General features: G+C 39.1%; 2 protein-coding genes across 2 annotated transcripts; both read right to left on the bottom strand.

Moving 5' to 3' along the window:
* Positions 1-5,671: 5,671 nt before the first annotated feature.
* Positions 5,672-15,100, bottom strand: LOC118938115 (zinc finger protein 883-like). Its single transcript, XM_036939822.1, has 2 exons — positions 14,206-15,100; positions 5,672-9,559 (listed from the first exon to the last, which is right to left on the bottom strand). Exons 1-2 carry the CDS (start codon positions 14,888-14,890, stop codon positions 8,328-8,330), a joined length of 1,917 nt encoding a protein of 638 aa, XP_036795717.1. The 5' UTR covers positions 14,891-15,100; the 3' UTR covers positions 5,672-8,327.
* Positions 15,101-18,811: 3,711 nt separating this feature from the next.
* Positions 18,812-20,902, bottom strand: LOC118938129 (zinc finger protein 721-like; the record flags this gene model as incomplete). Its single annotated transcript, XM_036939843.1, has 2 exons — positions 18,812-18,941; positions 19,194-20,902. Coding segments are annotated over 2 exons (1,839 nt in total), but the record flags the coding sequence as incomplete, so codon positions are not given.
* Positions 20,903-20,904: the final 2 nt, after the last annotated feature.

Genomic DNA, 20,904 nt, shown 5'->3' with positions numbered 1-20,904 from the left:
GAGGGGAACCGGCCAGGCAGAAACAGCAAGGACGGTTCGTTGCTCCAGAGCCTTTCCGTTTACCTTCACACTCCTGGGCCAGACTACACTCAATCATATGACCCACTGAAGAGATGAGTCTTCAGTAAAGACTTAAAGGTTGAGACCGAGTCTGCGTCTCTCACATGGATAGGCAGACCATTCCATTAAAATGGAGATCTACAGGAGAAAGCCCTGCCTCCAGCTGTTTGCTTAGAAATTCTAGGGACAATTAGGAGTTGTGTTACACTTACCACATTGGTGACCCACTTGAATGAAAATGCAACACTTTAAAATGTGGCGTGCTGTTTTCTACAAATTGTCCTCTAACCAGGGATGTACTCCCAGGGATGTACTCCCAGATTCCGTGTGTTTTTTGAGCTGTTAGTTTTAACAGGACGTGCAACCTCATCTCTCTCCTCTCTCACAATTTTTTTTAGCATGATCTCGATGAGTGATGGCAAATAAGTGCTGCATTCCCTTGTTTAGCGACCCCTATATTTAATGCATCACTCCCAAATGTAGCTGACTCTTCTGCAGGTTGTCCTCTAACCAGGGAGGTAAATTATATCTCCCATTTCCATGTGTTTTTTTTTGTTGTGTCAGTTTCAACAGCACGTACAACCTAATTTCCCACCTAATCGATATCAGTGATTTATTGCTATTTGTCAAAACAACAGTGTTTCTGGTGCTTGTGCAGTTTATAAGGAGCTTGTTTAAAAAATACAAGTAATGTGATTTTTGTGGCAGATGTTTGTGTAAATAGCACATGTTATGTTTAGGTTTTCAATTTATCCCCAAACTGTTCCTGCATATTGGTTATTGATTTGGACACGTTAAAACTGTGTTTTGACATTGGGCTATCCCACCAAGCAAAATTATATTGAAAAGACATTGAAAATATGACTATGCAATCAAATATTTCATATTTACATTTCATGTAACATTTGGTAGTGATATTTATTCATGCAACCAACATGACAATTTTTGGTACAATTATATTGACATTGTTGCCCTGTTTTTAGAATATCAGGGTTAATTCTCACATGTGCCAAACCAAATGTTCTAGAGCATGATATTGGGGACTGGGCCCAGATCCAACAACATGCCTATCTAGTGAACCCTGAAAAGAGAGAGAAGCTCCGCAGTGAGGTGGAAAGTTATTACGGATATCACAGGAGTTTCCTCTTGAAATCAGTCCGTGGTAAGGAAAACTTGATTGCTGATTATCTCTGGGGTGACCAGTCAAAAAGATTTGTGTTTTGCGTTGAGCCAGTGTGTTTATTTGGAGTTTTATCTCTTATTCTTTTCCGTATTGAAACTGCACTGTTGGTTAGGGGCTCATAAGGAAGCATTACACTGTTGTATTCGGTGCATGTGACTAATACAATTTGATTTGAGTTTTGTTTGGGCTCGTTCCAAGAGGACGAGAGTTCTAGAAGCAAGTGAGTTTTAGGAAGACGAGAGTTCTAGAAGCTAGTGAGTTTTAGGATAAGGAGAGTTCTAGAAGCAAGTGAGTTGTAGGATTCTATAGAAAGAAAAAGGAGAAAAAAATAACATGATTGTTTATTATTATTTAGGAATAGGTGTTTTTTCTTGTTTTTAATTGTTGACAGCCAGTAGACACCATGTTTATATTGGTGAAGGTGAACCAGTGTAGTTGATTATAATGTGAAATGGAAGTTGTTTTCTGTTGGTGGTGAGCAAAAGTGTCCAACAAAAATATAGGATATGTTTGTTGTCTTAAGGGGGAAGGTGATACAGGCTTTGGTTTTTCCATTTATGTTTTGAGGTTGGACTTTAGCACGTCTATCTCGTTAGCACGTAGGACGCACTGATTGGTGTCACCTCGTTAGTCAGTATGTGTTACACCTGTGCTGGCTTGTCCATCTCGTTAGTGAGAAGGTTTTTCACCTGAGCTGGTCCAGGTTCTATTTAAGAGTGTCTGGCCCAGTGCTCCAGTTGTCTTGATAGATGTGACAAATCAACACCTTTAGTTGCACTACCGTTTTGGTTTGCTTCCTGTTTTTAAGTTTGTTGTGGGTTTTTCTTTTGTTTGCCTCTTCTTGGGCAGATTTAGTGGGTCTCATGGTGGGTGTCTTTTAGGTCCCAGTTGTTGTTACTAGTCAACTTTCAGTGGACACTGAGAGCAAAACTTCAACATTATGTTATTGTACTTTTATTGTATCAAATGGTTGTTTTATGCAACAGAATAGAGGGTTCTTAGAACTATTGTGTCTGTGTTCTACTGAGGATGGGCTTCTGGGAGAAAACACTGACAGGAGATTTACAATGTCTTTTGGGTGATTAAAACCTAAAGAGACAGTATTCCAGATTATGAGTTAATGTTTCTGTTCTATATGTTACCAGGGAGAGATGACCTCAGGGCCAGACCCTGGTTTCTACACAGAGTACTGTTTTTACAGCAGATGCTGTCTGCTGTGAATTATAAGTATCTTTCATACAAATCTTAACCTTGTGACCCGTTCTATACATCTGTTGTTGGTCATATAGGTTGAAAGGGGTGTATCTTAGCTATAAAAGACCTTTGTATTTTTGTCTCGTGGCTCTCAACGAATCATCTGGGGGTGATTAGTTGACCAGCCAATATTATCGTAGAGCACTCAATTGATTCACTTTATATGTGTGTGTTGGATTGACCTGCTCCCTTATTAATAAGTGAATAAAGATTTAGTTTAAGAATACATCTGACTTGTGTGATAAGTTTGTTTCTCATTTGATATTAAAGAAATTAACAACCACATTTGGCAATGTGAATCTTGACTTGGTGACTCTGAGTATAAATGTATGAGTTGCATTATCCTAGGAACTAACCATGAGATAGATATTCCTGCAGGTAAAAATATTGTTGAAAAACTAATTGATTAGGTATGTTTGGGAATAGCATTGTGTGACTGATATGAGAGTTGTGTGAATGTGGAAATGAGTCTTAATCTGACGTTTGGATAGTAACATATAGAAATATGCTTACTCAGATTATTGAAATTATTGAACCTTTGGGGTTCCTTTTTTAACTCCCTGTCCACCTTCCCTCCATTATAAAAACATATTTTAATAATATTGACTTAAATAATTAATTGTTTATTTAGTGGCACGACAAATGTGAATTCATATTTACAAAACAATTTACCCAACACATTTTTTTAAAATGATGATGTACAATAAAAATAACCTAAAAACAACATACATTAAAAATGAATCATAGGTAAACTAACAACATGGTAGACTTGGTAATAAATGCAGATTTTTCAGCTTTAGTGTGTATATCATATTCACTTAGTTATGTTAGGAAGTTTGCCATCTTTATGACTGGCCCTGGTAACTTCACCCAACTTCTCCTATCCCCAGAACACAGTAACTTAATAACATAAGTGTTTTTCTGACATTTTTGGGAAATTTAAGGGACATTTAAAAAAAAAAATAAGGCCGAAGCAGAGCCCCAAGTCCGATGGGGACGTCCTCGAGGGCGTGGATGTTCTCCCCATCAAAGGCCAGCGGGATTTCACTCTCATGGTGAAATGGATTTCCGCCGATGTGCAGTAAAGGAGTGAAGAGCGGTGAAATCTGTGTCAACAAAAGTAAGAAAATATTAATACACATACAATTAACAAAGACCATAACAAATGTTCAGCTGTAGTTTTATATAAGCATGCACACCTATGTTTATGAAGAAACAGATGATTGGTGCATAAGCATACCATGTCACGGACATAAAGGCCACTCGGGTCCTGAAGAGGTAGGGCAAGAGCAGAATCGCTGCTGTGGTCTCCAGTCCTAGTAAAGCATTGATCTTACTACACTTGCTAATTTTATTACAAAATACATTAGAGAAAGGGAAGGAATAAGAGCAAATACCTCTTCTGTATTTTCCTTCAGGGACTGTCAAAATAGCAGGATGATGTCCTCACCCCTGCCTCGCCTCTCTACCTCTGCTAGTAATTGAATTCTCTTTTTGTCTATATCCATTCCATGGACTTGATTAATTTCTGAGAAGTTCTGAAAAGATAATTAAGATAATTAACGCGGACATGTAACGTTTCCAAAATGGGATAGTATTGTCCATGTAAGGTTTCCAAAATGGGATAGTATTGTACATGTAACGTTTCCAAAATGGGATAGTATTGTCCATGTAACGTTTCCAAAATGGGATAGTATTGTACATGTAACGTTTCTAAAATGGGATAGTATTGTACATGTAACGTTATGCCCCCTTGTGAGTTAATAGTGTTGCTGGCTGTAGCAGGCTATATAAAGAGAAAGACCTCCATTGACGATTCAGTTCGTTGTAACATCTCGTCTGGACAGGTCACCGTCCTTACTTAGTTAGTTAACGTTTGCTAGTTCATTATCACATGTTGGCTTTATGGAAACGATATACAATATATGGGAACACATATAGTTGAGGGAAATAATCCAAACCTTGTTGTGCCTAGTTAGGACACAACGTTATCTAGCTAGATAACGGTACTGTACTGTAGCTCATACAACGCCGACGATCAAACCCGGCTTTCTAATATTTACGGTAATTAACTATAGTAACGTTACGGAAGATATTCACAGAAAACCATCATTGTCTTCGTTATTCATTATTAGTATGTTATATTATTATAATTATTATTTCTAGACATATTCAGAGCCAAACATCAACCCAACTTAACCTTTTTAACTTGTTGTCGAATCCAAACTTGTCACCGTCGTTTTCAGTTGTAATTGCGAAGTTCCCGGAAAAAGTTCAGCAACAACGGAGGTTCCTCGATGAACCCACCTTCTAACAGGTTCTTTGAAGAACCTTTTGGGGCTGTTTTTCATTGACCAAGAACCCTGCGGTTCTTAGGGGATCTGAGAACAACTCCAGTTGAACCCTTCATTTTTAGAGTTGTAATCGGATCTATTTACTCTCACATTCAAAACATGATGATTAGCATCAACGAAACGACATTGAACTGGGCAGTCAGCTGCTGCTGCTCCAATACAGTAAGAGGTGAGACGGTGAACTGATGTTGAACTGGGCAGTCAGCTGCTGCTCCAATACAGTATGAGGTGAGACGGTGAACTGATGTTGAACTGGGCAGTCAGCTGCTGCTGCTCCAATACAGTAAGATGTGAGACGGTGAACTGATGTTGAACTGGGCAGTCAGCGGCTGCTGCTCCAATACAGTATGAGGTGAGACGGTGAACTGATGTTGAATCATAATAATTAAGTTAATTAAAATTAATTAGTGAAACTGTTAAAAATATAGTGTATGGCATATTAAATATATTAGGCTATTATTATCATATAGAAACATCATGGAATATTGGACATAATATTGTACACAATATTAGCATCAACATACATTATTGTTTCATTCAATTTCACATAATAAAGATATTTCATATTTAAAAGTCCAGAAGTCAGAACCCATCACCTGCTATGTAAAAGAGACAGAAGAATGCATGATGGTCAATGTTATCTGGGATCCTTGGGACATCCCTACCCTCAACCCTACCTTAACCATTGTAAATGTCAACTTCAACGGGCTAGTGACTTCCCAAGGATCTATCTCTACCTGAAAATACATGATCTAGGTGATTAATAGTTGGTATTCAGCAGTCATAAAGCCTTATTTCCTTTAATGAACTACTAAAATAGTGATTTTGTCAGACAGCAGCTCTACACTTTATTGACTGACTGATCCATTCATCCTTCCAACCCTCCTCAGCCTTCCTCTCCTCTGAAGACCCAGTGAGGGTGGAGCTCAGTCAGAGAGCTGTTGAGGGACTGGTTAGGAAGAACACTTCTACAGCCAGAGGTGAGAGGTCATAGATGGTAAATATTTATGTCCCCTTAGCGGTTCATCACATCAGCAAAAGGTAATATGTTCCATCATCCATGTTTATTTACATTAGTACAAATTGTCCACTGATATTGCTGTAATTTCTCACCCCTTTTGGCTGTATGAAAGTTAATTTTCCCTCAGACACATGCATTTGTTCTTTGATATTATGAAGGTAATGTATGTAGAATTTACTTTCCCCACATCTCTTTACATTGTTTATGCATATTTGGTGGCCTGACTGCGTCCAAGGCCCATCCTGTTAGATCTGAACCTAATGGAGCGATCGGATGACAGAAATCACATTTAGGTGCCAGGTGTAACCGAGGCCATAGATGCTCCATATCCATGACTTTGAGTGTTTTATATAATATTACTAAATATATTTCTTTATGTGTTGCAGGGGCAGTCAAGAAATGGAACGGCAAGTCCACAGAACATGACATAAGCAGAGCTGTGGGAGACCACCTCAAGCCCCTGGTAGAGCCGGGGGTGGTGTTTACCACGCCACCACGCCTTCAGCAGGCTGGAAAAGTGGGATTGATACTGTTTTTCATACTAAGAGGGACCAAGAGTCTGTTGATTGGTCAGTCTTTGGGTTCATTTGTTCAAATCAAATCAAGCTTTATTTATACAGCACATTTCAGACATGGATGCAACACAATGGATTCACAGGAAAAACACAAAATGACAATAAAAAAAAATATTTAGTACACAACAAACAGAAGATTAACAACTGAAAGACTAATGAACATTAAGGAAATTCCATTGATTAAAATATTAATTGGATGCAACATCCAACCCAAAATATAAGCTTGTTTTTTAGGAGGGGCTCTGAAAGACACTATGAGGGTGTCCACTGGAGGTTGACGAGTAACAACAACTGGGACATAAGACACCCACCATGAGACCCACTAAATCTGCCCAAGAAGAGGGAAACAAAAGAAAAACCCTCAAACTTAGAAAGGAAGCAAACCAAAAAGGTGGAGAAACTAAAAAGTGTTGACTCTCCACATCTACCAAGACAACTGGAGCACTGGGCCAGACACTCTTAAATAGAACCTGGACCAGCTCAGGTGAAACACCTTCCCACTAACGAGATGGACAAGCCAGCTCAGGTGTAACACATACTGACTAACGAGGTGGCACCAATCGGTGCGACCTACGTGCTAACGAGCTATACGGGCGAAAGTCCAACCTCAAAACATAAATGGAAAAACTGAAGACGAACACCTTCCCCCTTAAGAGAATGCTTACCACCAACATAAAACAACTTCAATTACACATTATAATCAACTACACTGCTTCACCTTCACCAATATAAACATGGTGTCTACTGGCTGTCAACAATTAAAAACTTCTCGAACTCTCGTCCCCCTGGAACGAGCCCAAACAAAAATCATCTTCAATACGGAAAAACGAGCAGTCAAAATAAATTGTGATCCATGGCAACTCACTGGCTAAGCGCAAAACACAACACTTTTTGACTGCCCACCCTTGAGACAATCAACAACCAAGTTGTCCTTACCACAGACATGTCTGATTTCAAGAGGAAACTCCTGCAATATCCGTAGTAACTTTCCACCTTCTCTCTCTTTTCAGGGTTCACTAGATAGGCATGTTGTTGGATCGGGGCCCAGTCCCCAATGTCATGCTCTAGTACATTTGGGTTGGCACATCTGAGAATGAACCCTGATATTCTATAAGAAGGGAAACAATGTCAACATAATTGTAGCCACAAAAATTGTCAGTTGGTTACATAAATAATAATGTATTTTATAAAACAAGCACCAGAAACGCTGATGTTTTGACAAGTCGCAATAAATCACTGATATCGATTGGGGGGGATAGTTTCAACAGCACGTACAACCTAACACACAAAAAAACACATGGAAAGTGGAGATATCTTTTACCTCACCGATTAGAGGACAACCTGCAGAAGACAGTCAGCTACATTTTTAGAACAAATGAACACAACACTTATTTGTCATAACTCATCGATATCATGTTGAAATCAAGTATGCGAGAGGATGAGGTTGCACGTCCTGTTAAAACTAACAGCTCCAAACCCACACGGTATCTGGGAATAATGTGTACATCCCTGGTTAGAGGACCATTTGTAGAAAAAAATCTCGCTACATTTTAAAGTGTTGCTTTTTGTTTCAAGTGTAACATGGTCAGTGTAACTCAACTCTTTTTTTGTTAGTCAATTTTTGTTAAATCACATAAATAGTACTCTTTCAATTCAGAGCCTGAATTTTTCCGTGAAGCTAATATCCCCATCAAGTTGAAATCAATAGAACAGGGGGCAAACATTTAGGGTTCGACATTGTGACATCATTAAAATACTCCTTCTGCAATGTTAAAACATTGTACATTGTGACATAAATTCATTGATATCATGAAACAACTTCTTCATGTATGTATTTTCTGATGTTTGATCAGAGGTATTTTATCAAGATCACACACTGATCACAGCTGAGATTTCTCTCCTGTGTGTTTTTTCTGGTGTTTAGTCCGCTTGCTAGACGTAGTATAACTCTTCCCACATTGAGCACAGCTATAAGGTTTCTCTCCTGTGTGTGTTCTCTGGTGTTTAGTCCGCTTGCTAGACGTAGTATAACTCTTCCCACATTGAGCACAGCTATAAGGTTTCTCTCCTGTGTGTGTTCTCTGGTGTTTAGTCCGCTTGCTAGACGTAGTATAACTCTTCCCACATTGAGCACAGCTATAAGGTTTCTCTCCTGTGTGTATTCTCTGATGTGATATCAGGCTGGTTGACTGAGAAAAACTCTTCCCACATTGAGTACAGATAAAAGGTTTCTCTCCTGTGTGTGTTTTCTGGTGTTCAGTCAGACTGCCAGATGTAGTAAAACTCTTCCCACATTCATTACAGCCATATGGCTTCTCTCCTGTATGTGTTCTCTGGTGTGATATAAGGCCGGTTGAATGAGTAAAACTCTTCCCACACTGAGTACAGCTATAAGGTTTCTCTCCTGTGTGTGTTCTCTGGTGTGATATCAGACCGGTTGAATGAGTAAAACTCTTCCCACATTGAGCACAGCTATAAGGTTTCTCTCCTGTGTGTGTTCTCTGATGTGATATCAGGCTGGTTGACTGAGTAAAACTCTTCCCACATTGAGTACAGATAAAAGGTTTCTCTCCTGTGTGTGCTCTCCGGTGTATAATCAGACTGCTTGATGTGACAAAACTCTTTCCACATTCATCACAGCTATAAGGTTTCTCTCCTGTGTGTGTTCTATAGTGTCGAGTCAGCTTGCTAGACATCGTAAAACTCTTCCCACATTGAGTACAGATAAAAGGTTTCTCTCCTGTGTGGGCTCTCCGGTGTATAATCAGACTGCTAGATGTGACAAAACTCTTTCCACATTCATCACAGCTATAAGGTTTCTCTCCTGTGTGTGTTCTATAGTGTCGAGTCAGCTTGCTAGACATCGTAAAACTCTTCCCACATTGAGTACAGCTATAAGGTTTCTCTCCTGTGTGTATTCTCTGGTGTGCTTTTAAATGTCCTGAAGAAACAAAACTCTTCCCACAGTCAGAGCAGCAGTGAGTTCTCTTCCCTGTGGGTCTCTGCTGGTGTTTCTTGGGGTGTTTTGATCTGGAGAGACTCTTCTCTGCGTCATCAGCATCATGAGGTTGTTGAGGCTCCCCAGAGGATCCAAGATAGTCACTTCTCTCTCCTGCGTGAACAACAATATCAGGCAGATGGTTAAAGGCCCACAAAATGAGCAAGAATAGTCATATTTTGTGTTGTTTTCACATTAGTAGTAACTGATGATTGTAGGCTAGAAATGAGTTATTCAAGTTGTTGAAATCCTACGCAGTGTGCCAGGCGACTTTTGGTCTCCAATACAGGGCCCATTCTGTGCTAAAATTGCGGCATGACGTCGATGCACACGCAATTTGCTTGTAGAATCTCCTCCCTGCTAACGAGGAACCCGATTGTTATGGATGTAGTATATCTGGTAATGAGGAAACCACTAGTTATGGATGTACTATATCTGCCTGGAGCAAAAATGGTGAGCAAAGATTTTAGTTTTTCACAATGTATTCTGAATGTGAATGGGGGAAAACTCAGGGAAGTTACCTCCATTTTCAGGTTGCTTATGAGAGCATTTCACACTACTTTGGATTAGAATTGTAAGGCTCGTTTGAATGTCCTGCTTAAAATCATGTTTGTGTCGTCATCACAAATCAACCGCATTGTATTTAAAAAACACTTCAACCAGTAAAATGCTCTTTTTGCTAGATTTTCCATCAGCCTGACAACGAGGGTTTGAACACTAAGTGTTTGCCAAATTTGCCTATAACATCACCTAACAGAAGCATAGACCTACTGTAGGACCAATAACTTCACCTAACAACAACACAGACCTACAGTAGGACCCATGACTTACAACACAGACCTACTGTAGAATCCATAACTTACAACATAGACCTACTGTAGGACCAATAACTTCACCTAACAACAACACAGACCTACAGTAGGACCCATGACTTACAACACAGACCTACTGTAGAACCCATAACATACAACATAGACCTACTGTAGGACCCATAACTTACAACACAGACCTACTGTAGGATCCATAACAATAACATAGACCTACTGTAGGATCCCTAACTCACAACACAGACCTACAGTAGGACCCATAACTCACAACACAGACCTACTGTAGGACCCTTACAACAGACCGAGGACTATAAATCATTTAATATTTCAGGTGAAACATGGAAACTAAAATGTCTTTGTCATGACATTTCATAACCTGATCACCAGATAATTTTGTGAATAATCCCACTAGGCTACTCTGTAATGTGTTGTCATTCTAAATGTCCTGAATAAAGGAAAATATCTCTGTGTTTTGTACAATAGCCTATCCATCAAGGGACAGTTCTCTACACATTATGAACTCAGTGTCTCTGTGTGCAAACAGACTAACAAGCCCCTACTGTAAATCAAGCAGACAATAACACATTATAAACATCAATTTGTTAGGGATGTTGGATCCAACGTGGAGCACGGCATGACTGTCTTTACCAGAGTAATGAATGAAGAAGCACTTTGGTTGTTGTTGCATGTCGTGATGTTTGTTATTCAGAAAATGATTCCCAAGATCCGTATTGAAGTTGAAGTTCATCATATTACAAGCATAACGTTATGACTATAACTACTGTTCCCTGAAGGAGGGAAACTAGGTACAACATACTATTAAATCCACGCCTCGCTGGAAGCCCCGCCTTCTACAGGTGATGAGTGAGGCTTGGATTTATTCCTTAAATTTAATACCGCTCTTCGCCGACCCAGGAAGGGGCGGGTTCAAACAGGTGTTGTACCTCGTTTCCCTCCTTCAGGAAAGAGTAATTATAGTCAAAGTTACATTTGGGGATGTCTGATAGTATTTCTGATTGTCTTAACGCTGCACCACTAATGAGTTGTGAAGCTTCTCAAAGTCATTTTTTCTTCACCTCAAACAGCAACAAAGTCTAATCAAAATCAATTGCGAATGACAATAGTTCCTCAAAGTATTTTCGTAAAATATTTCCAGCTCTCGCCCTTTCGATAACCACTCAGAATAAAAGGGAAAAATGTAATGCTCTGATCCAGTGGAAATGTCATACAATACCTGATTACTTCTTATCCTTTTCACAAATAGCCTACAGCTGTGTCTGTCCAGAACTCACTGGAACAGGAACCCGAGGGCCTAGAATATTTTATACAATGTTACAAACTTGCTATCACGAGATTCGGGCCAACCATGTTTAAAGTTAATTGTAGACAGGTCATGTGCAGCCAATGTGATTTATAGGATATTTATTTTCATCAGTATATTTTCAACCTGGGTTCAACTTTTTTTTGTGAATTTTGCCCCAATTTCGTTGCATCCAATTGTTAGTAGTTACTATCTTGTCTCATCGCTACAACTCCTGTACGGGCTCGGGAGAGACGAAGGTTGAAAGCCACGCGACCCCTGAAACACAACCCAACCAAGTCGCACTGCTTCTTAACACAGCGCACATCCAACCCGGAAGCCTGCCACACCAATGTGTCGGAGGAAACATCGTCCGGGGTAGGCAGTCATTGTAAATAAGAATTTGTTCTTGACTGACTTGCCTAGTTAAATAAAGGTTACATTTAAATAAATAAAAAATATTATTTTATGACAAAACATTTTCTATGAATCTGTCAAGGCACCAACTTTGAGAAAGTTTTAAAATTAAGGTCTCAAACCAATTCATGAATGTAATTGAATATAGGTATGTTTCGCCTGAAAATAAATTGGCTGAATATTATACAATGACTTATCAACAGCTGTAACAATTTGACCTCCGCAGGAAATCTACACTGGCAATTCTGGAATATACTATATAGCGTAGAAACCTGGTTAAACTATAATTATGACATCATGGATCAATTCTAGAATATACTATATAGCGTAGAAACCTGGTTAAACTATCATTATGACATCATGGATCAATTCTAGAATATACTATATAGCGTAGAAACCTGGTTAAACTGTCATTATGACATCATGGATCAATTCTAGAATATACTATATATCCTAGAAACCTGGTTAAACTATCATTATGACATCATGGATCAATTCTAGAATATACTATATAGCGTAGAAACCTGGTTAAACTATCATTATGACATCATGGATGAATTCTAGAATATACTATATATCCTAGAAACCTGGTTAAACTATCATTATGACATCACGGATCAATTCTAGAATATACTATATATCCTAGAAACCTGGTTAAACTATCATTATGACATCATGGATCAATTCTAGAATATACTATATATCCTAGAAACCTGGTTAAACTATCATTATGACATCATGGATCAATTCTAGAATATACTATATAGCGTAGAAACCTGGTTAAACTATCATTATGACATCATGGATGAATTCTAGAATATACTATATATCCTAGAAACCTGGTTAAACTATCATTATGACATCATGGATCAATTCTAGAATATACTATATAGCGTAGAAACCTGGTTAAACTATAATTATGACATCATGGATCAATTCTAGAATATACTATATAGCCTAGAAACCTGGTTAAACTATCATTATGACATCATGGATCAATTCTAGAATATACTATATATCCTAGAAACCTGGTTAAACTATCATTATGACATCACGGATCAATTCTAGAATATACTATATAGCGTAGAAACCTGGTTAAACTATAATTATGACATCATGGATCAATTCTAGAATATACTATATAGCCTAGAAACCTGGTTAAACTATCATTATGACATCATGGATCAATTCTAGAATATACTATATAGCCTAGAAACCTGGTTAAACTATCATTATGACATCATGGATCAATTCTAGAATATACTATATAGCCTAGAAACCTGGTTAAACTATCATTATGACATCATGGATCAATTCTAGAATATACTATATATCCTAGAAACCTGGTTAAACTATCATTATGACATCATGGATCAATTCTAGAATATACTATATATCCTAGAAACCTGGTTAAACTATCATTATGACATCATGGATCAATTCTAGAATATACTATATATCCTAGAAACCTGGTTAAACTATCATTATGACATCATGGATCAATTCTAGAATATACTATATAGCCTCAATCTGTTTAAAACGATCATTATGACCTCATGGATGGCCAGTCTTTGTATTCATAGTGTATTTAATTCAGGGGGAGGCCCTGAGCTGAACTCAAACCTGGGTCCAGAGACTGTCAAGCCAACACCTTATAACTGTTACGCCAAGATGTACGGTTGCTACAATAGATTTCTCTATGCATTTGAGAGTGGTTACACTTCTCCTTACCCCATCCCTCAACTGTTTACCAAACCATGTCTCTGGGCAGCCATTTTCTTGATGTTTAAAAAACCCTCACAACTAATCTGCAGTTGTGACAATAACAAAGCTGTCATTCCACCACTGTTTTGGTAATAAGATGATGGATGGGACTGGAGAAATGTAACTACTCTCAAATTCATAGACAGACCTATGGATGCAAGAACTGACCATCCATGATATAAACATTATAGTTTTAACCATGTTGAGGCGATACAGTGTTGATTTACATTGTTTCTAAACATTGGAATAAAAAAAGCTTATTTGGGGTTTTGATGGGGTACAAAACCAGTTGAACTAAGCGGCATGTGTTATATTCCTCAATAATCAATAGCTATAAATAAATAATTTAAAAGTAACAAAATGGATGTAGCAATTGCAGATTTCTGCTTTAACACCAAACATCAGTTCAACAACTGCAGAGTTTGTGCCTCTGTTGTTAAGACAGTACTTACTAGTGTTAATCAGGGCCGGTTCATCGTTAGAACCATTGGATGCCTTAAGATGCGTTTGGGAAACCGGGCCCAGATATCCAGGTTCCTCCTCTTCTTTTGATGTAACAGTCATTTCCCACTCCTCCTCTTTCACTCCAAAAACGGAATCCTCCTCTCCTTTTACAGTAACACCCCCCTCTTCTTTTATAGTAACATCCTCCTCTTCTTTTACAGTAACATCCTCCTCTTCTTTTACAGTAACATCCTCCTCTTCTTTTACAGTAACATCCTCCTCTTCTTTTACAGTAACATCCCCCACTTCTTTTACAGTAACATCCTCCTCTTCTTTTACAGTAACATCCTCCTCCTCTTTTACAGTAACATCCTCCTCCACTTTTAAAGTAACAACATCCTCCTCCTCGTTCACTCTGAACGTGTCTTTCTCTTCTTCTTTCACAGTAACGGCCCCACCCTCTACTTCTTGTTTTACTGTGATATCCACCTCTTCCTTAGCAGCAGGAGTGTCTTCCTCTTCTTTCAAAGTAACAGCCTCACTCTCTACTTCTTGTTTTACTGTGATATCTTCCTCGTCTTTCACTCTGAACGCGTCCTCCTCTTCTTTCACAGTAAAGGCCCCACTCTTTACTTCTTGTTTTACTGTGATATCCTTCTCTTCATTAGAAGGAGAGTAGCTTAGTGACCGCATGGTCGGAGATGTTAGCTAGCTAGGCTAATGCTAACTTAACCAGCCCGCTAGCTGACTAATAACAACACTCTAAATATGAAATTAAATCGGATAACTAACTAGACGACAGAAGTAGTTTTAAAAGACAGTGGCTAATAAACACTAAAGCGTCTAAAGAGCTTTATTGGTTCGGATATTTGGTCTAGCAAGCTACCGAGGTTTCTGACAAACTGTTGCTGCTGTTGAAAGAAGCGTTCCGTCCACTAGATTATACGTCACACCAACAGCATAACCTTAAATTCCCAGACCGCCATCTGCTGACTGGAGTGGGTAACGCAGTTGAGTAAAATGTATATTTTATCTTCAGACAACAAGTTAAAGTGTAGGAAGCATGAGTTTTTACTCACCAGTGTAACAATACAGTGTGGTTAAAGACTTAGTAAGCTAGTTGTCGTCACGATCTGGTTACCTATAAGAACAAACAGTTATGTTTTTGCGTTATTACATATTTATTAACTTATTTTGTGACTCTTCCAAACTACACACATTGCAGTATTTCTCAACGTCATATGGATAATATTCTCTGTGCTACTGAGTTTGTTTGCCAGTGTAACGAAGTTACATTTAAAACATATTTGTATCCTCTATTTAACTAGGCAATTCAGTTAAGAACAGTGCCTTAGACCGCTGCCCGCTCGTGTGATAAAGGTGTGGGATTCTGGGTAATCCACAGCAGATTTACTGAGAACTTGAAAATTGAGTGGTCCTGGGATAGAAAGGTATAAAATTGACATTACATCATTAAATCCACGTTTTAAATCACACATTAGCAATTTATGTTTTAGTAACTACTGTTGTTGGTTTGGTGTCAAGTCAGCCTCTCTTTATATGTTATTTGCCAAATCTCTGTTTTCCTTGTGGGTTTTATGCTAAAGATCCCTCTTTCAAGTTGGTATCTAACTGGAAAATGCATCTTCTTTTAGGAGTGCTATTTTTACCCTGTCGACTACTGATCATTCATCCACACTGTGTGTCTCATCAATGCAGGTCATTTATGACAAATGTATAAAGTACATGTTTTATAAACTCATGAACACCAGCGAGTTTATCAGCCCGGTTTTGTTAGTTTAGGTGTATTATACTTCTTCGCCACCAGATGGGGACTTTGAGTAATATTTCAGGTTAATTTGATAATTTTTTGATACTAAAATGGATGACAGTTTATTCTGATGTAGTGAATATGAGACACATGGAAATAATGTATTTATATTTATTATAGTAAATTAGGAATTAGTAGGAATTGTTAAATCCACTATACGATCACAATAACTTTGATAGACATTTCAACTGTTTTTTTTGTTAGTATATTATAGGGCAGATTAATGTAGAATTGCTGTGGGAGTGGTATTTATATCCCGTCACTACTGATCATTCATCCATACTGTGTGTGTCCCATCATTGCAGCTTTGGAAATAAATTAACTATCCATCCATTGCACCTTCCTGTGTTGACTCACTGACTTGAGAGACCAGGAAGGTCACACTAGCTCGATAGGTTGATATCGAGCTCAAGCTTCATCTCATATGAACTGTGTGGAACGCGTTAGCACGGTAGGCTCTGGTGCCTCATATGAACTGTGTGGTTGTGTTATCTAGTGGGAACCCGATAGCAGGGCTCCGGTGCTTTCTTGCCGTGGGATCAAAACGACAGAGGAAATCAACCTGCTTGCTCCTTTTTGTTTTGTCAACTTTTCAATGGGGATGTTACGTTTGATACCGGAGGTACGAGGCACGCGTCCAAATCGCTCAGCAGTAAACTTCAAAGCAGTGTGCTGATTGATGCCTGTATCACTTTATCAGCAGCACGTCATCAATGACGTCTGAGGCTTCGTTTCATCGAACAACCACCTGATTGGTTTGGTATTGTGCTTGTTTGACACTGCAGGCGACTGCCAACTGACTGATCTTCAAATCACCTTACATCATAAATAACGACTCATTATTATTTATGCAGTGTGTCCCTTTATCAGCATTGATCAATGACTTTTGAAGATGAATTTTCTCCCATCATTCTCTATGTCTCTGATCTTTTGATCTGCAAACACGTTTCAGTTTTGTTAGTTTGGTTCAAAATGGTCTCGGTGCTGGTTGGCCTTTTTTTTGTTGTTGATACAATTGTCTGGAAAGAGCCAATGCTTCAGGAAGCTTTGTTTCCCCATCACTACTTTTCAGCATGTTTTCTGTGAATTAGACTACGGGAGTTTTGTAACATTTTCCAGTTGGGTTCTAACTGGTCTCCGGTAGTTGGTCTCTGCTGACCATAACCGCGCTGGTTGGTTATGCCGTTTAGGCTAATAGCTAGTTGGCTAAATAGCTACATATAGCTAACGTTTGCTGGCGGGCTAAGATAAGAGCATATAGCTAACATTCTTTGATATTTGGTTAGATGGTGTTTTGTTTTTCCAAAACGTTGGTTTACTTTAAACACTCAAGTCATGAGAGCAAACGATTAGTTTAATTTAAAGTTCTACATTTTAAATGATTTCGGTTGTAGTTTACATCATAGGGAATAGGCTGGGCCTCCATATTAATTCACACCTGACTTTGGCATTCTCCTGAATTCTGATTGGTTTAATGTAATAACTCCAAATATAGAACAGTAAGGTGTAACTCTGCATTGGGAAAATATTTTATATTTTTATAAACAATTACAAAACATACAAACGAGAACATCATACAAACATGAAGTACATCACACCTGCCCAGACCCACTAGAACACACCTCCATCTCCATTAACTACATCACACCTGCCCGACCCACTAGAACACACCTCCATCTCCATTAACTACATCACACCTGCCCAGACCCACTAGAACACACCTCCATCTCCATTAACTACATCACACCTGCCCGACCCACTAGAACACACCTCCATCTCCATTAACTACATCACACCTGCCCAGACCCACTAGAACACACCTCCATCTCCATTAACGACATCACACCTGCCCAGACCCACTAGAACACACCTCCATCTCCATTAACGACATCACACCTGCCCCGACCCACTAGAACACACCTCCATCTCCATTAACTACATCACACCTGCCCAGACCCACTAGAACACACCTCCATCTCCATTAACTACATCACACCTGCCCAGACCCACTAGAACACACCTCCATCTCCATTAACTACATCACACCTGCCCAGACCCACTAGAACACACCTCCATCTCCATTAACTACATCACACTTGCCCAGACCCACTAGAACACACCTCCATCTCCATTAACTACATCACACCTCCAACTGTCAGTTGGTTGCATGAATAACTATGATTACTAAATGTTACATAATTGTAAATATGAAATATCAAAACCAAATGTTCACCCCTTTGTTAATATAACCGAACATATATTGGACTTCGGGCATCTTTTTAATGACATTTTGGGGTGTCCAAATCAATAACCAATATGCATTAACAGACATCTCAACTTTCACTTTCAACCGAACATATATTGGACTTCGGGCATCTTTTTAATGACATTTTGGGGTGTCCAAATCAATAACCAATATGCATTAACAGTTTGATAAATTGAAAAACATAAAATTTAAACAAACGTGCAACAATAATCATTTTACTTTTTAAAACAAGCTCCTTATAAACTGTTAAAACATTCTACATTGTGACATCATTAGAACACTCCTACTACCATGTTAAAACATTCTACATTGTGACATCATTAGAACACTCCTACTACAATGTTACAACATTCTACATTGTGACATCATTAGAACACTCCTACTACCATGTTAAAACATTCTACATTGTGACATTATTTCATTGATATCATGAAACAACTCCTTCATGTATTTTCTGATGTTTAATCAGAGATCTTTTATCAGAGTATCTCTTGTCACATTGATCACAGCTATGAGATTTCTCTCCTGTGTGTGTTCTCTGATGTGATACCAGGCTGTTTGACTGAGTAAAACTCTTCCCACATTGAGTACAGCTATAAGGATTCTGTCCTGTGTGTGTTCTCTGGTGCAAAGTCAGCTGGCTAGATGTAGTAAAACTCTTCCCACATTGAGCACAGCTAAAAGGTTTCTCTCCTGTGTGTGTTCTCTGGTGTAGAGTCAGACTGCCAGATGAAGTAAAACTCTTCCCGCATTGATCACAGCTAAAAGGTTTCTCTCCTGTGTGTGTTCTCTGGTGTAGAGTCAGTTTGCCAGATTTAGTAAATCTCTTCCCACACTGATCACAGTTATAAGGTTTCTCTCCCGTGTGTATTATCTTGTGCACTGTCAGATCTCCAGATGAAGTAAATCTCTTCCCACATTGATCACAGCTATAAGGTTTCTCTCCTGTGTGTGTTCTCTGGTGTAGAGTCAGTTTGACAGATGTAGCAAATCTCTTCCCACATTGATCACAGCTATAAGGTTTCTCTCCCGTGTGTATTCTCTTGTGCACTGTCAGATCTCCAGATGAAGTAAATCTCTTCCCACATTGATCACAGCTATAAGGTTTCTCTCCTGTGTGTGTTCTCTGGTGTAGAGTCAGACTGCCAGATGAAGTAAAACTCTTCCCGCATTGATCACAGCTATAAGGTTTCTCTCCTGTATGTGTTCTCTGGTGTAGAGTCAGATGGCAAGTTTGAACAAAACTCTTCCCACAATGATCACAGCTATAAGGTTTCTCTCCTGTGTGTATTCTCTTATGCACTGTCAGGTCTCCAGATGAAGTAAATCTCTTCCCACATTGATCACAGCTAAAAGGTTTCTCTCCTGTGTGTGTTCTCTGGTGTAGAGTCAGTTTGCCAGATTTAGTAAATCTCTTCCCACATTGAGCACAGCTATAAGGTTTCTCTCCTGTGTGTGTTCTCTGGTGTGAAGTCAGAGAGCTAGATGCAGTAAAACTCTTCCCACATTGAGCACAGCTAAAAGGTTTCTCTCCTGTGTGTGTTCTCTGGTGTAGAGTCAGGCTCCTAGATGTAGCAAATCTCTTCCCACATTGATCACAGCTATAAGGTTTCTCTCCCGTATGTATTCTCTTGTGCACTGTCAGATCTCCAGATGAAGTAAATCTCTTTCCACATTGATCACAGCTATAAGGTTTCTCTCCTGTGTGTGTTCTCTGGTGTAGAGTCAGTTTGACAGATGTAGCAAATCTCTTCCCACATTGGTCACAGCTATAAGGTTTCTCTCCCGTGTGTATTCTCTTGTGCACTGTCAGATCTCCAGATGAAGTAAATCTCTTCCCACATTGATCACAGCTATAAGGTTTCTCTCCTGTGTGTGTTCTCTGGTGTAGAGTCAGTTTGACAGATGTAGCAAATCTCTTCCCACATTGATCACAGCTATAAGGTTTCTCTCCCGTGTGTATTCTCTTGTGCACTGTCAGATCTCCAGATGAAGTAAATCTCTTCCCACATTGATCACAGCTATAAGGTTTCTCTCCTGTGTGTGTTCTCTGGTGTAGAGTCAGACTGCCAGATGAAGTAAAACTCTTCCCGCATTGATCACAGCTATAAGGTTTCTCTCCTGTGTGTGTTCTCTGGTGTAGAGTCAGATGGCAAGTTTGAACAAAACTCTTCCCACATTGATCACAGCTATAAGGTTTCTCTCCTGTGTGTAATCTCTTGTGCACTGTCAGATCTCCAGATGAAGTAAATCTCTTCCCACATTGATCACAGCTATAAGGTTTCTCTCCTGTGTGTGTTCTCTGGTGTGAAGTCAGTTTGCCAGATGTAGCAAATCTCTTCCCACATTGATCACAGCTATAAGGTTTCTCTCCTGTGTGTATTCTCTTGTGCACTGTCAGATCTCCAGATTTAGTAAATCTCTTCCCACATTGAGCACAGCTATAAGGTTTCTCTCCTGTGTGTGTTCTCTGGTGTAGAGTCAGTTTGCCAGATGTAGCAAATCTCTTCCCACATTGATCACAGCTGTAAGGTTTCTCTCCTGTGTGTGTTCTCTGATGAATTTTAATGCCTGATGATGTGAATCTCTTCCCACAGTCAGAGCAGCAGT

Source organism: Oncorhynchus mykiss, chromosome 13 (genome assembly GCF_013265735.2).
Source record: "Oncorhynchus mykiss isolate Arlee chromosome 13, USDA_OmykA_1.1, whole genome shotgun sequence".
NCBI lineage: Eukaryota > Metazoa > Chordata > Actinopteri > Salmoniformes > Salmonidae > Oncorhynchus > Oncorhynchus mykiss.
This window is presented reverse-complemented; position numbering and strand designations above follow the sequence as displayed.

Bases quoted from the DNA above. Each gene is read 5' to 3' on its own strand.
- LOC118938115 (XM_036939822.1), bottom strand. From the start codon at position 14,890: ATGCGGTCACTAAGCTACTCTCCTTCTAATGAAGAGAAGGATATCACA. The intron at 9,560-14,205 runs GTAAGTACTGTC...TTGTTCACGCAG, and splicing joins ACCGGCCCTGATTAACACTA to GAGAGAGAAGTGACTATCTT.